General features: G+C 33.9%; 2 protein-coding genes and 1 pseudogene across 10 annotated transcripts; 2 read left to right on the forward strand and 1 right to left on the reverse strand.

The window, feature by feature from the left end:
• Positions 1-1,862, reverse strand: LOC145092139 (tetrahydroberberine oxidase pseudogene; annotated as a pseudogene).
• Positions 1,863-3,410: 1,548 nt separating this feature from the next.
• On the forward strand, positions 3,411-6,833 carry LOC145092140 (uncharacterized). Of its 9 annotated transcripts, none has more exons than XM_079030050.1 (7): positions 3,412-3,888; positions 4,132-4,299; positions 4,914-5,052; positions 5,150-5,222; positions 5,711-5,816; positions 5,894-5,982; positions 6,678-6,833. In XM_079030050.1, the coding sequence occupies exons 2-5, from the start codon at positions 4,184-4,186 to the stop codon at positions 5,713-5,715; spliced, it is 333 nt and encodes a 110-aa protein (XP_078886176.1). In that variant the 5' UTR covers positions 3,412-3,888; positions 4,132-4,183; the 3' UTR covers positions 5,716-5,816; positions 5,894-5,982; positions 6,678-6,833. The 9 variants fall into 9 exon arrangements, 8 of the variants coding, with proteins under 8 accessions (XP_078886177.1, XP_078886175.1, XP_078886179.1 ...); XR_013702435.1 differs by adding an exon at positions 4,719-4,816 and having other exon boundaries at positions 3,419-4,299; XM_079030051.1 differs by having other exon boundaries at positions 3,411-4,299; positions 5,894-5,987.
• A 4,596-nt stretch (positions 6,834-11,429) lies between these two features.
• On the forward strand, positions 11,430-14,976 carry LOC145095207 (uncharacterized). The gene is made up of 3 exons (XM_079033129.1): positions 11,430-11,981; positions 12,081-13,607; positions 14,179-14,976. Exons 1-3 carry the CDS (start codon positions 11,430-11,432, stop codon positions 14,974-14,976), a joined length of 2,877 nt encoding a protein of 958 aa, XP_078889255.1.
• Positions 14,977-16,953: the final 1,977 nt, after the last annotated feature.

Raw genomic sequence — 16,953 nt, forward strand, 5'->3', positions numbered from 1 at the left:
TGATATAAAATGTCTTAATAAGACAATGTATTTATTAGATAAATTCATAATTAGAATTTGACCACATGCTTTTAGACATCTTTGTTAGCATGGAGATCATATACACTAGGAAAAGAAACTGACAGAAAGTAGCATTATTGCTAGTTTTTCATGAAAACAATTAAAAGAATTAATAAAATGCATCTGTTGGGTGTTTCTGCAACCGCTTAGCTGATCGGGGGTTTTAGAAAACAGGAATACTCTGTGGGCGCCTAAAGAAATTGTGAGGATCGACTTTGGCCTTGATTCGAATCAACTTCTTGAAGTTGTCCCTCTTCCAGTATCTCTCACCCCAAACACTTGCTTCTTTGTAGTTAGCACTTCCAACACCCAAATCCAGATCATTGTAGTTGGAGTATGCCTCTCTGGGGTTGTTTGACACATAAGGCGTCATTAAAGCATCCAAGCTTCGCAGCCAAGCTATCCTCCTGAGGGATGTAGGTGTTGTGTCTGAAGGTTGACCGTTAAAATTGACAGTCTTTAGAATTTGTAAAAACACCCCCGCTCTATGAGGATACGGAATTGCTGTCTCTGAGAAATCAGCCATCCTTCCGCCAAATGGATTGATCATCAGAAGCGCCGATTCATCGTTTTGCATAAGCTTTCTCCATATCTTCTTGAGTCCTTTTATGGGGATGGGTGCGCGGGTGTAGTCTGATTTGCTTTTGTTGTTCAGCTTGGCAATGGCAGATCGGTTCGTCAGAATCTCGGTCGGGGTTGAGCTTGGCAACCCCCAAAACACAAGGGTCGACTGCACCATTCTAATTTCTTCACAAATCTCTCGGGTAACACCGAGCTCTGGAAATTTTCTGTAAAGCAACGGAAGCAATGTGTCGGTTGTGCCCTGATATATTCCTTCAAACATAATTCTTATGGTTTTCTTGGTGGTGTTGCCGATATATTCGGCAAAAACTTGAGTTCTTATGTGCAAATTTCTATCGATATTCGGTGCAACGTATTGATATTTATGGAAGATTTCGGTAGCCCCTTGTTCCAAAGTTTTATTCAGTATAAAGACGGTTACTTTTTTTGGAACTGGAACCAAGCTCAGCTTCCATGCAAGAACAATTCCGAAACTTGAAGAACCACCTCCTCGGATCGCCCAAAACAAATCTTCTCCCATTGATTTCCTGTCGAGAATATTCCCATCAACATCCATGAAGCGAGCATCCAGAACATTATCTGCAGCAGTACCGTATTTCCTCAACAGGTTTCCGTAGCCACCACCGCCCATGTAACCACCAACACCCACCGTTGGGCAAACACCTGCCGGGAAATACAAGGTATCGGTCTCTCGCGAAATTTTGTAGTAGAGTTCACCAAGCGTAGCGCCTGCTTGGACCCAAGCAGTCCTTTTTGCTACGTCCACGTCTATAGACCTCATGTTGGTGAAATCAAGCATAACAAAGGGAACATCAGCAGTGTATGAGAGGCCCTCGTAGTCATGGCCCCCACTCCTGATCCTGATCTCGTACCCGTGTTTCTTGGCGCAGTATACACATGTTTGTATAAGGGTTTCCTCCATAGGTGTCACGATCACTGATGGTCTACGTGTGGAGGGCTTAAGGAACCTGGTGTTTTGAACTGCCACTTGCCAAATGGGTAGGAAGGAAGCATTGACAGGGGTGAAAATGAGTTGAGAGACGGTAGTCACATTGTTGGATTTGGACAGTAGGCAGCTTATTAGATCGCCAGAACTTGAGGATGATAAGGACGTTGCCCATGAAACAGAAAGCAAGAAAGTTAGAACCATGAGCAAAACTGAAGAACTAAGTTGAGACTTCTTCATGTTTAGTTAATTTGGTGAGCTTGATCAATAGCAATGGCGTATTTATATACAGCAGAGAGCATACAGTTGACTTCAAATGGGGTTATAAAAATTGTGATCGGTTCAAATTAAGGTGTTTGAAAAACCTCGGAAGGAGGATGGTGATCAATTCAAAGATGTTTGAAAAATGCGGGAAGGAGGATGGTGTTCAACTGATTCTATTTTAGTGTATACAGGTGCAGCGTTGAAGATATATGGCGTGTTGACTTATTCCCTATAGAGTACTTAATTCGCATTCTAAAAACCAATGGAGCAATGAACAAATTGATATTACATATGTTCAGATTTTTAGCGTTTTTATTTAAACTTTCTGATTAAAATCTTTGCTAAAATTTTAACTACACACGTTTTTATAATAATTATCAAACTTATAAGTAAACGTTATCTCATCAAAAGTATATTTTTCTCAAACATAAATTGAAAATATTTCTTACAATGTATGTGCTTAATTTGCTGGCGCCGTATACCAAGTCCTGGGACTAGTTTGTAGATAAAGGGTTGACTTTGACTGTGGAATATAAGCATACAAATTACAAAGCGATTTTACTTTTAACATCAATTCAAATGATGGGCTCCTCACCGTTCTTAATTAATATTCAAAACCTACAAAATATGATTATGTTTTTTAATTATACACTTTTAATACATTCTTATTTAATATAAGTTATAGATTTCTTTAGAACAACTAAAATTAACATTTATAATCCCCTAAATAAAGGCAGAATATTCATAAAGTAATGAAAACACATAATCTATCACTAAAATAGAATAAAATAAAAATAGAAATTGTGTGATAATTATGCAAAATTAAATTTGGAGACTTACATGGTGAAATTTGGGATCAAAGATCGGCAAATTGCCTACACACTCAAGGCCTGTTTGGTTGCTACCGCCTACGGTCCCGGCCAAGGGTCGTTTGGAGGATTAAACAATGAGACACTCATACAGTTGCTTCTCTATTGAGATATAAGACCTGTTTGGCTATTTTTAACATCAATGAGTAGATTGTGATGAGACATCCAGACCGGTTGTCAAACCAAAAAAAAATACATTATCAGCAGTATAACAGTCTGCTAGATGTGAAGAAACCATTTGTACACGACCACATGAAGGTGGCAATGTACATGCATCGACCACCATGTTTTTAGGGATATCAAATAACTATCTGAATCATATTTGATACCTTTAGAAACTATTATGTTGTCTTAAATAGACCCCGAAAGCATGGTACGTTTGATTTGATCAACGTGCTACTAACTTCGGTTTTCACCATAACCAAACCGATTCATCTATATGTATCTAACAATCATTTAATTCCATCACTTACCAACTTCTATATGCATATGACATTATTTTCACAATGTCTTCCATCGAGCTTCTTTAATAATTACACTACTAGAAAACCGAGCATTAGCGACAGATTTTAGCGACGGAAAAAATCCGTCGCAAACAGCTACAGATTACCGACGGATTTCCGACGAATAAGAAAACGAAAGTATTGGGATACTTAGTAACGTTTTTTGCGACGGATTTGCAACAAAGTACACTAGCGTCGGTATATACCGACTGTTTACCGGCAGAATTGAAGAAAGTTTTAGTTTTGTTAGTAATCCGTCGGTAAATTAAGTCTTCTTATTTATAAACATGAGGGCAATTTGGTCGATTACAATTTAGGGCTACTGTTTCACTTGAGCGGGGCTACGCATCACTTATCCTAAACCAACAAAGCCCCTCCCCATTCTCTGTGAACACCGGCAACCTGTAAATCTTTGTTCCAGGTGTAGAGACGTGGACCTTCAACCGTGTTCAATCCTTCCATCTTCACCGAAATCAGTCGACAACATCGTGTTCAATCCTTCCATCTACAGCTCAGACTTCCGACTTCCGACATCTATACATTCATAGTTCAATCTTCGACCTCAATCGACCAAAAATTGAAGAAAGAGAAAAATGAAATCAAGATTGTTTAGTATTTGCTGTTATTGTGGTTAAAGAGGAAACAGTTTCGAATTCTTACAAAGGTAATAAGTCTCTGTAAAGATTCTTAATCTCCTTTTTATGTTGATATTGGTATTTTGAATGATCTAACCGTTGATTTTAGTTTTTTTGAAATATTAACTTTTTGCTAGCGATTTACTCAACGTTTCGAGATTTATTTTTGTTTTTTGCTTGTCCTTTACGAAGATTCTTGCAATTCAAGTATTTTCGTGGTGTTTCTTTCCGTTATCCTTTTTAATGCACGCCGACTGTTTGTATAAATGCAGGACTGAATTTCTACCACTAATCCAAAGTTTCTAGAACCAGAGACTATTAAGAATGGAGAAATTAGACGATTTAGAAGAGACTTCTGATTTGGGATTTGAGTCATCAACGATTTCTGCATTGGATCAAGGAGCGGATAATTCTTTTGCTCACTATACAACTTACCTCAGGTATGTATGATTTCTTATATGAATTGGTGTTGATGTTATCAATAAACTTCATCTACAAAAATTCCAAACACTGTCATAAGTCTATCTGCTTAGTTGAGGTATTATTGTGTGTGCATAAGTTTTAGTTTACTTGTCTTTCTTCTAAGCAACTGGTACATTGTGCTTTAGAGTTTAGACAAGTTTTTATCTATAAAACAATTCTAATTTCTGTATGGTAGAATCAGTAGTACTTGGTGGTTCTATGTTTGGGAATATTTCATTGGCAATCAGTAATGAATATCGGATGCGACGTGGCATTATACAGATAGATAGCTACTAAATTAAATTGAGTCCCGATATCCTTCCTTCTCAACTCCAAGAATATTCTTCTCTTAACATTTTTTTGATTTCTTCTTTTATTTTTCATTTTCAATTGAAAGGTACAAATGCACAAGTCATCTATGCCAACCAACCAATCATATGCTTATCTTGATCCGCTTTAAGGACATAATTTGTAACCCAAGATCTTGTAAAAGAGGTTTGCTTGCTAAGAATGTTTTAGACTGAACAAGAAAAGGGACATCTTTCATTACCCAAACAACTCATAGTTAATTCATCACCTGGGGTTGAAACAGGTTAGAGCTGCAAACAAAATACACACAAGAAGAGGTGGAATATGACTTACAATTGGTAATTGATAAGGTTAAAGAAAAATTGAGAGACATAAAGAGCCTTGAAGTATCTCTATGGAGTACTCCCTTCTATGATATCAAGGTATATCTTTCACTTTATCACTGCTAGTATCAAAACATTGCATTACAGTTTTAGGATTTGTTGTCTCTTAGCATTATGTTATGTTTTTGTTGGTGAGGTTATGTTGCTGATGAAGTGTCATGGTAAAAGGAAATGGCACCATTTTTTTAGTAGGCCTGCCACTTGTGAAAGTAAGTTCAAATGATATATATATATATATATATATATATATATATATATATATATATATATATATATATATATATATATATATATGTTATTTTTGTGTGATATCAAATGTTTCAAACTGTCTTGCTCAAGTTAATCTATTTATTTTTTAAATAAAGTTAGAGCAAATGTCCATAAATAGCAACTTACTTTACTCTCACTACCAATATTGTCAACATACTTTACTTGTTTAACGATAATCCATTTGATTTTAACAAGTAGTGGCCACCTTTTGTTATTGTGGATCGAGTATAATTAGTATATGGCCATTTCATCAGCCATGTTGTTATAATAATTAGCAATTTAGCATCCTCATCAATCTCTCAATGCTACTGTAATACACCAAATTATGTACATGTCCTATATCTTAGCGAACTTAAATCCATGCTTTCCTCTTCAATTGTTTCTAGTTTCATGTTCAGCTTCTTATATGCTTCACCTTTTGTTGCAGGTTAGCTATTGGTTCATCTTTGTTTAAGTAGTGGATAAAGAAAATTCAAAGTGAAAAAGGACTCCCTGTGGATGGATTTTTGTCTCTAAAACAAGTACACATTCAGGTATTTTCTTCAAGCTTCTTGTTAATCAGTAATAAGTACCTTATCGGTCAATTTCTTCTAACAATTTGATACTATAGTTGTTGATATAGGAGTTGACATATTTGGCAACCGTCTTGGCTTTGTCGAGTTTAAAGCAAATGTAATTGAAATGGAAACATGACAAAAGGTATGGTACATGTATCAAAGTGGGTGGTCTCATTTATCAAATTAGCCATCTTTTTAGCCTTTTGAACAGTTATTTCACAATGGGTCATTTGTGAAACTACTTTACTCACAAAAGTCTCCAAAAAATGTTATTGAACATTTGCTAAAAGTTGTAAAGGTGACTCAATTCTAGGGAAGCTTTATACCTTTTAGATTTCTTGAGATGATAAGCGGCTGCCTTTTATTTGAAATAATTTGACATTTTTAAGGGTTAATAGTGAGAAATAGCAACGTCCTTTACCAGAGTTCTCGATTATGGTATCATACATTAAAGTTCATTCATAATAGCAATCTACTTTCATTTTGTTTGTGATTATAGCAAAGTACATTGCTATTACTATTAAAAATAGGCTGCCATTACGAGTAAAAACTTAGTATAATCATGAAAAAATCTAAAATGGTTTCCTATTATAATTATTTGAAAGTATGTAACTATAATGAGGAATTTCAGAAAGGTACGTTGCTATTTCTCATCATTAACTCTTTTTTATTCAAACTTCAGATGGAGGAATATTGTACTTAAAATCACATATTCTTACGTATTATCATAATTGCTACTTCTTAATAACATTCATTTTTACTATTTTATCCCCCTTTATTGTAAACATTGGAGGGCAATATATAAATATCTCTCTAGCTAACAACTCTCAATGACAGGTGTGGAATCCACGAGCTAATCAAGAAGGAATTCTCTATTGGTTGTTGACAATATTTTACAATATGGATTGAAATTTATGGTATTTGATAACATGGATTGAAATTTATAGATTTAATGTATGTCAAATGATTGAAATTTATGGATTTACTTTTATAGTTGTTGGTTTTAAAATATAGATTTGATGTATGTTTAAAAAGTTTATGTGTTGAATATGTAATTATTTTTAGTTTTTAATTTCTTCATTAATTTGTAAATTTTTTTATAATGCCAAAATCCGTCGCTAATCTGTCACAAAAAAAATTGGTAGTCATTTCGAGATTCTATCGGTAATCTGTCAGTAAGTTATTCTGAATTCCGTCGGTAATCCGTTAGTAAATTATTTCACATTCCGTTGGTAATCCGTTAGTAAATTTTTCTGTCGGTAATCCGTTGCAAATAATATTCTGTTGGTGATCCGTTACTATTACCGACGGAAAAATCTGTCACTAAAAATTTGCCATATCCGTCGAAAATCCGTTACAAACAATTAGCGACAAGAATATACCGACGGATTTTGGTTCGTTACAATTCCGTCGGTAAAGAGCATTAGCGACGGATTACCGACGGTTTTGGCCGTCGGTAATGCTCTTTTTTGTAGTAGTGTTAGTTCAGTAGTGAATTTGCTATAATAGACCTTGGTAGACTTAAATTATATTTTAGGCGTCTCCTGTTTATTCACCTAAACGGCTATTTTTATATCAACAAAAGTATGGAAGAGAGATTCTGTCTGTTATTATACTTCACTAAAATCCCATAACTCCATCCGAACCAGTTCAAAAAATTGATTCAATAGGCACCCCAATAGATTATCCTAGTTTATATCGAAGCTTAGTCAGTATATCATTGCAAGGTCTATCATAACAAATTCACTATTTAACTTACTATTAAAGAAGGTCAACGGAAGACATTGTGAAAATAATGTCACATGCATATAAAAGTCAGGATATGGTAGCATGAAATGATTCTTAGATATTCATAGAGGGATCCGTTTGGTTAGGGTGAAAACAGATGTTAGTAGCAATAGGAATTTCATCTTGCCCATGATATCTAACCACATCATGAAATTTTGACTTTCGGAGTTCTAATAAATTTATTATAATTTTTGAAAGACAACGTAAGAAATATGTGACAATACATACCAGTTTAAGAAGATTGTGAATTATACCCTACAAGGAGTTGGAATTTGGTAATTTGATTCAAAGTTTAGTGAAACTAGACTCATAAACCTTTCCACAAGACTAAAATTTATGATTTTTGGAGCTTTCAATATTCTTGTAAGATTTTTATAAGTTTGAGGTTTAGAAGTTTGAAGATAGATTCAGTGAAATTGATCATATTAACCTTAAGGTCATGGCCTTAGGTGTCCCATGAAAGACTTAATGATTAAGATTTAACTTTAAAACTTTTATCATAATTAATGGTTACTTATTAGCTATCATTATATGTAATTCAACTTAACCCGAACGTCTTGATTCTTGGCTTAATGAGCATTTAGAGTTAGGAACTTGACATAAAAAATCATCTTATTAGGGTTAAGTTACAACCCATTACACTCCTTATGACACTAAATGTCTTAAAAATCGAGTCTCTTAGAAAACTATCACCTATTGGTGGTCGGATGGTGGTGTTGTGGTGGTCAATAATTGTCAAACTACTCTAAAACAAAGTATGATGCTGATTAAGTATAAGTGGAATAATTGGAAAATAATGCCTTTACATTCATTTGTGAATCATCACAAGTAATAAAACTATAAGCGCATTTGCAAGGTGGCCTACGGTGGCTGAAACAAACACACACACACACATATACACACACAACGACAACAGGAGGAGCTGGTGGTTAAGGGAGACAATTGACCTTCAAATTCACAAAACCATAGAAATCGAAGGGCCAATGACAGGAAATAAACGCACCACCTAAACACACCCATTCTTTGGGGACCATTGGTGGCGGAAGGAACATGCTGGCGATCGTGGTTGCGGAAGTAGTGGTGGCTATTCCCGGTAGCCAAAAGAAAAAGAAAAGAAAGTGGAAATGAGATTATTTGATACTTAATACGGGTAGATTACGATCTGTAAGGGCGTACTTAAATTGGAGTCGGCCACAAGAAAAGTGCCCAACTCTCACCCGACGATCTCCAAGAGTGAAATATAGGCTTTAAAATTTCATCACTAACTCTCCCATAACGACACTATCTACCCAGAAAACAAATTTCTTGACTAAAGACATATTTACAACTTGTCACATTCAGCCCCTTACTTTAAATTTATTATTATTATTATTATTATTATTATTATTATTATTATTATTATTATTATTATTATTATTATTATTATTATTCATGTTATTATAATTATTATTATTTTCACTACAAGAAAAGAAAGCATTAGCGGCGACAGCCAGCAATAGCGGCGACACGTAAAAGATGCGTTACTTGTCGCCGCTATTGCTGGCTGTCGCCGCTAAAGGCATCGCCGCTAATGCTTTCTTTTAGCGATCCGCATCATTTTCACCCCAGCCGTCCGATTTGTTTTCAATCTAACGGTTGTTAAGGAAAGCGGAAAGGCGCGCTGAGTTTTCCCTCCGTGTGTCGCCGCTAATGCCCTAATGTCGCCGCTATTGCCCTACGTCGCCGCTAATAGCCGTCGCCGCTAATGCTAAACGCATATACCCTTCACAGTTTACCTTTCTGCCATTCACAGCTGATACCTTCTCTCTCGTTTTTTCTTCAATATCTCGCAATTTTTCAACTTGGTGGACGCATTGCTTCTTGGACCGGTGCTAGCTAGCTTCTCCTTCCCTCAAGGCAGCCACAATACCGCCACAACCCCAACCAAGGTCGACATTTAGCCAAAATTCCGAAATTGCCCCCAACCAAGGTCAAATTTCTCATCTTCTTTATGATTTTTCTGTTTTAGATGATAAATAGTGAGTATTTTTCAAGTTTGTTGAGTGATTATGTTTGTATTTTGATATATGAATTGGTTATGCATTTTGTTGGATTGTATGTATTTTGTTGGTTATGCATTTTGTTGGATTGTTGAATTATTATGTGTGTTTTGTTCACATTTGTGGGAATTTTGTTGGATTGTATGTATTTTGTTGAAATTTATGTTTAGATTACATTGAAGTTATACCACATTGCCTTAACATGAAACTTAGATGTATATATTTGTATGAAATTGGAATATGCAAATTGGATTAAATTGGAATATGCAAATTGTATGAAATTGAATATATACATTTGGCTTAATTGTATGAAATTGGATGAAATTGAAATATGCATTTAGCTTAATTAGGCTATTAATAAATTTAAATTAATTTAAAAAAAACATTAAAAAAATAATAAATTAGTTGTAAATCAAGTTAATGTTAAAATTAAAATAAAATAAAGTTAGTTTAATAAATTAAAATTAAAATAAAGTTAGTTTAATAAATTAAACTAATAAAAAAAATATTAAATTAATTATAAAATCTAATTAATTTACGTTTAGAATCAAATTAAGTTACATTTATAAAATCAAATTATATTAATTATAAAACTAACTTAATAGAAAATATTAAATTAATTATGAAATCTAATTAATTTACGTTTAGAATCAAATTAAGTTACCTTTATAAAATCAAATTAAATCACTTATAAAACCAACTTAATAGCAACATACTTTTAGTGACTTCTTGTAATTTTAATTTAAATAGAATAAAATTAAATTAAGTTAAAAAAAACATTAAAAAATAATAAAATAATTGTAAAATCAACTTAAAGTAGTTTTAAAATCAAGTTAATGTTAATATTAAAATAAAATAAAACTAGTTTAATAAATAAATTAAACTAATAACAAAAAAGAAAATATTAAATTAATTATAAAATCCTAATTAATTTACTTTTAGAATCAAATTAAGTTACCTTTGTAAAATCAAATTATATTAATTATAAAACTAAATCAAATTATATTAATTATAAAACTAACTTAATAGCAACGTACTTCTTGTAATTTTAATTTAAATAGAATAAAATTAAATTAATTTAAAAAACATTAAAAATAATAAATTAATTGTAAAATCAACTTAAAGTAGTTTTAAAATCAAGTTAATGTTAATATTAAAATAAAATAAAATTAGTTTAAAAAATAAATTAAACAAATAACAAAAAAGAAAATATTAAATTAATTATAAAATCTAATTAATTTACTTTTAGAATCAAATTAAGTTACCTTTGTAAAATCAAATTACATTAATTATAAAACTAACTTAATAGCAACGTACTTCTTGTAATTTTAATTTAAATAGAATAAAATTAAATTAATTTAAAAAAAACATTAAAAAAATAATAAATTAATTGTAAAATCAACTTAAAGTAGTTTTAAAATCAAGTTAATGTTAATATTAAAATAAAATAAAATTAGTTTAATAAATAAATTAAACTAATAACAAAAAAGAAAATATTAAATTAATTATAAAATCTAATTAATTTACTTTTAGAATCAAATTAAGTTACCTTTGTAAAATCAAATTAAATCACTTATAAAACCAACTTAATAGCAACATACTTTTAGTGACTTAATGTTGGTCATTAAAACTTTAAAATTAGCTTTAATTAGGTTATCCCGTGTTAGAATACTTTTTGAATCGTCAACTTTATGAATACTCTACTTGATTTTTGTTTCCCATAAAGTAAACCTTAAACACTAAATTATGTTTCAGTTGCATCATGTCTATTGATAAAAGCTGGACTACTAATCCACATCGTCAATCTCCCGAGTTCCAGCTAGGGCTCGACACTTTTGTCGAGAGATCCATGTTACACCTAGATTGTAAAGGTGAAACCAGATGTCCGTGTGAGAAATGTGATAATCGTTACTTCATGAATCCGAAAGCAATGAGACGTCATGTTCGTATATATGGTTTCAGTCAATCATACAAAACATGGATATATCACGGTGAACCTTTAATCCCTCCAGTTGTAGATGTCGTATCGCCAAGCAACGAGATGGCCGATGTTATTGACGATGTTATGTGGGAGTCGAGAGAAAATGATATAAACCTCGATGAAGGAACCTCGAATACAGGGGGTAGTGGTGTCGATGATGATTTTGAAGAGTTGTTAGAGGCAGTCGAAACCAAGTTATATCCTGGTTGTTCGTTTTCATTCCTTGATTTTTTAGCAAAGCTGATGCATATGAAGGTCAACAACAAATGGACTGATAGTTCATTTGATCAACTCCTTGAGTTGTTGCATTCGGCATTTCCACCGGGCAACAAGGTTCCCCGTTCATATTATTTAGCAAAAAAGAAACCGAAGAACTTGGGTTTAGGGTACGAGTCAATTCATGTGTGCAAAAACGATTGTTTTCTCTTCTAGAAGGAACACAAGTCATTGCAAGTTTGTCCCGTTTGTAAAGAGAGTCGGTGGATTGATAAAAACACCAAGGGCAAGAAAGTGGCTCATAAGGTGTTACGGTACTTTCCAGTGGCCCCTAGACTACGCCGTTTGTATTGTTCACGATACACTTCCAAAAATATGATATGGCATAGTACTGGGAGATCAGAAGATTATGTGATGCGTCATCCCGTTGATGGAGAGTCTTGGCAAAAATTTGATGTAGATTTCCCTGACTTCTCGAGTGAACCTCGCAACGTACGATTAGGGCTGGCAGCTGATGGCTTTAATCCATTTGGTAACATGTGTAATCCGCATAGTACGTGGCCGGTTGTACTCACCACTTACAATCTGCCACCATGGCTTTGTATGAAAGAGTCATCATTAATGTTGGCCTTGTTGATTCCCGGCCCTAAAGCGCCTGGAAAGGACATAGATGTTTTCCTTAGGCCATTAGTGGAAGAGCTTAAGTTTTTATGGCAATCAGGCATACGCATTAAAGACGCAGCGACAAACACATTCTTCACGATGAAAGCTATGTTGTTATGGACAATAAACGACTTTCCAGCTCGTAGTAGTTTATCGGGCTGGAGCGGACAAGGGTATAGAGCATGCCCGACTTGCAATGAAGACACTCCTTCGTACCGTGCAATAAATAAAGTCGTTTATATCGGTCATCGTCGGTTCTTAGATGCTGATGATCCATTAAGGATGAATTTGAAATTTAATGGGCAACCAGAGACAAGACCCCCTCCGAGACACTTTACTAATGAAGACATACAAGATCAACTAGGTTGTCTAACACTTCGTAAACCGGGTAAACATCCTAACACTCTCAAAGAAAACATGGATCGGCAAGGATTCGAGTTGAACTGGTCGAAACGTAGCATATTTTTCGAGCTCGAATATTGGTCTTCTCTACAGCTGAAACACAACATAGATTTGATGCATGTCGAGAAAAATGTGGGTGAGAGTCTTTTGGGTACTTCTATGATGAATGATAAGAGTAAAGACACATCAAATGCACGTGAGGACTTGAAAAATCTGAATATCCGGCGTAATCAATGGTTGCAAAAAAAGGGTAACAAGTTCACTAGACCACATGCAAGCTACTCATTCAAGAAAGCTGACCGCAAAATCTTTTGTCAATTTATAAGAGATGTTAAATTTCCTGATGGGTTTGGATCTAACATTAGTAAGAAAGTGGTAGATAATGATACTAACATTATTGGGTTGAAATCTCATGACTATCACATTCTTATGCAACGTTTGATACCGATTGGAGTTAGAGCGTTATTGGACAAAGAAACTTCTACACCAATTGTAGATCTTTGTATGTTTTTCAAGCAAATTTGCTCCAGAACACTAAAGGTGGAGGATATGAGGAAAGCAAAAGAAGACATTATTAGAGTCTTGTGCAAGTTAGAGTTGATTTATCCACCAACGTTTTTCGACATTATGATTCATTTAGCTTTGCATTTACCTAATGAAGCGATTGCCGGAGGCCCGGTATGTATGAGATGGATGTATCCATTTGAAAGGTATATGAAACAACTAAAAAGCTATGTCAGAAATAAGGCGAGGCCGGAAGGTTGTATAGCTGAAGGTTATATTGCTGATGAAGCTTTGACATTTTGTTAGATGTACCTTCAAGATGTCAATCGCCTTAAAATAAACGAAGACGTTGTCATTGAAAAAAAAAATTTTGGATGTTTAAGTCTAAGTGTCGACCGACGAGCGCAACGCAAATCAAACATCTTGATATAACGGAGAAACATAATGTAGAATGGTTTGTATTGAATAGTTGTCAAAAAGTCAGACAATACATCGAGTAAGTGTTCTTACTTTTAATTATCTTTAATTATTTATTGTTACTTTTTTCCATTCATTAATTTAATATATATATATATATATATATATTTCATCAATATAGAAAACTCAAATCTGAACATCCTGAAAGTGACGAAAAGACCGAATTTCCCAGCTGGTTTCTTGAAAAGGTAATCATAATTAACAAACAAATATCTTTCATAAATTTAATGAATCAAGAATACATAACACATCAACATATGTTTAATAGGTTTATCAGCTGGAAAAAGAAAACTCTCCTGAATTCCACAAAGAGTTGTCAGCCCTTTCATTGGGTTCACAAATGGATGTTTATACTTACACTGCGTGCATAGTCAACGGTGTTAGGTTTATGGTACTTAGTCGTGATGCACAACGCAAAACGCAAAACTCTGGGGTTCTAGCGGTTGGTGAGAATGGAGAGAAATATTATGGCCAGTTAGAAGAGATTATGGAGGTGCAATATCCATATGATTATTCGACTGTAATATTTCGGTGCAAGTGGTTTGATACGGGAGATATTCCTGATGATAATTTCATAAGTATCGACACAGAAAAAGAAGCGTACCAAGATGATCAACTCATATATGCTTCGCAAGCCAAACAAGTGTTCTACATCCGCCAGCCTGTTAATCATCGAAGAAACCAAAACAACAACCCTCGTTGTATCGTCGAGCATGTTAATCATCGAAATATTTGGGATCTACCATCCGACAATCCTCGTGTCCAAAATGCTTACAGTGACTCTATCCAAGATGTCGACAATGTGGAGGCCGAAAATGTTGACATAGTTCAAAACAACTCTTCATCTGGAGCTAGACTTTTTATTGACTTCTCACAATACTTTCAAAACAATGTTGATGTAGCTCAAAACAATGCTGATTATGATGATGAAGACGAGACTGAAGTACCTCCGCCAACGGGTAGAATCGATAATGTTTCCGATGAAGAGACTGATTATGATGATGGCGATTCTGATTATGATACGGATGAAGAAGACATTGAATTATATGATCAAGATTCTGATTAAAAAATCAATTTTTTTTGGTAATAGAAACTTTATTTGAAATGTAACTTTAATTCATATTGTTTGTTTATGTTTTATTTATGTTGTTTGTCTATATTGTATATCTTACAATTTCGCAGGGTAACTAACTTTTATTCATATTGCATATGAGGTTTACTTGGGCAATACTCTTGGCCATGATGGCCGATGTTATGGGGCTTGGACACGGAGGTGATGGAGCCGGGGATCCACCACCTCCAGGAGGCTTTGGTCGTGGTCAGCACGAACAAGATGGTGAGTTTTATTCTGATATATTTATTAACTATTTTTATTATTTTATAATAAGTTATCATGACTAATAGGTTTAATTGTATTTTTGCAGCCGAGCTTCCTAAAAAAAGGAGAGGCATGTCAAAAAATATTGAGTTGGGAAAGTTGATAAGGGCAAATAAGGGAAAGCCCATAGATTTGGATTTCGACAGGGAGATCACATATTCCCCTGTCGGGAAGCGTGGTAATTGGTTCACCCATGAAATTGGGAGGTATTTGTGGAACAATGTCCCTTTCAACGTATCTGATTGGGACAATGTTTCCCCCGCTTTAAGGAACGCAGCAGTTGTTCATCTAAAGGTAACTTGGATACAATTTTAATTTTAGTTGTGATTGTTATTTAATTAACTAAACTTTTTGTGTTTTGCAGAATAAATTTGATTTGGATAAGGTTAACATGGATCCGGAGCGTGCTCAATTGTTGCGGAGCATTGATTCAAGTCTTGCAAAAGTTTACAGAGGTCGAAAAAGTAAAGCTCATGCTTATTTTAAGGAAATCGGGGGCCTGTAGATATCCAAGCTGCATTAAACAACCCCCCTAACGGAATGTCACATGAAAATTGGGCGAAGACAGTCGAACATTTTCAAACGCCAGAATTTTTAAGGCGTTCGGCGTCAAACAAGGAATGTCGTGCAAAACAAGTAGTTGTAAACAGAGGGGGGTCGAGCTCATACAACAATGCATGTTTTAAAGAGGTAAGTTATGATATATTTAAATATTTATTTAAAGTATAACTAATCTAAATTTTAATGTTAAATAGGATATCAGTCGAATCGAAGCTTTTCGTAAAGCTAATTCCAATTGCCAAGGGGTATTTTATAGTCCTGCAGTCGAGCAACAATACGTAAGTGGTTAATTTGTATTTTTCATATAAGTGTTTATATCGTCAAAGGTATTTAGTAATCTAATTTTTATGATTTTTATTGTTTTTAAAAAATACAGAATGCTTTACTCGAAGAGATAAACCAACGAACCCAAGCTACTTCTGAGGCAAGCGGTCTAGCACCAACTGATATAAAAGATTGTTTTGAAAGAATATTGGGTGTTCGACGCGGACATATCAGAGGCATTGGGCGTAAACCCCCTACCGTTGTGTCTATGTACGATCAACAACAACCAATGACACAAGAACAACCACAATCACAGGTAATTGTTAGTAAATGCTATAATGGAATGGTATAATTAATTATAATGTTATTCTGATATATTGTTAATATATTTTGTTTTTTTTATAGTTGCAAATGCTCCAAACAATACTACAGGACCCGGCTTGTTCTGCAGCATTGGAAGAGTGGTTTCGCTCATTGCCGCCACCAAATAATGGAGATGATGATGAGGACGAGTAGTTATTTTAGGATTTTATGAAACGTTTTGTAATTCGAAACAATACTAAATGTGGTATATATATATATATATATATATATATATATATATATATATATATATATATATATATATATATATATATATATATGGATTAATATTTTGGATTGATTTTATGTATTAATATTTTGGATTGATTTTATGTATTAATATTTCTATATAAAATTATCAGATTTTTCAAATGCTATATGGATTAATATTTGGATTGATTATAAATTTAATGTGAAATAAATAAACAAAAAAAAATCAAAAGAGCATTAGCAGCGACGGGAATAGTGGCGACGGCG

Source organism: Lactuca serriola, chromosome 3 (genome assembly GCF_051521515.1).
Source record: "Lactuca serriola cultivar US96UC23 chromosome 3, Lser_US96UC23_V15, whole genome shotgun sequence".
NCBI classification, from domain to species: Eukaryota; Viridiplantae; Streptophyta; class Magnoliopsida; order Asterales; family Asteraceae; genus Lactuca; species Lactuca serriola.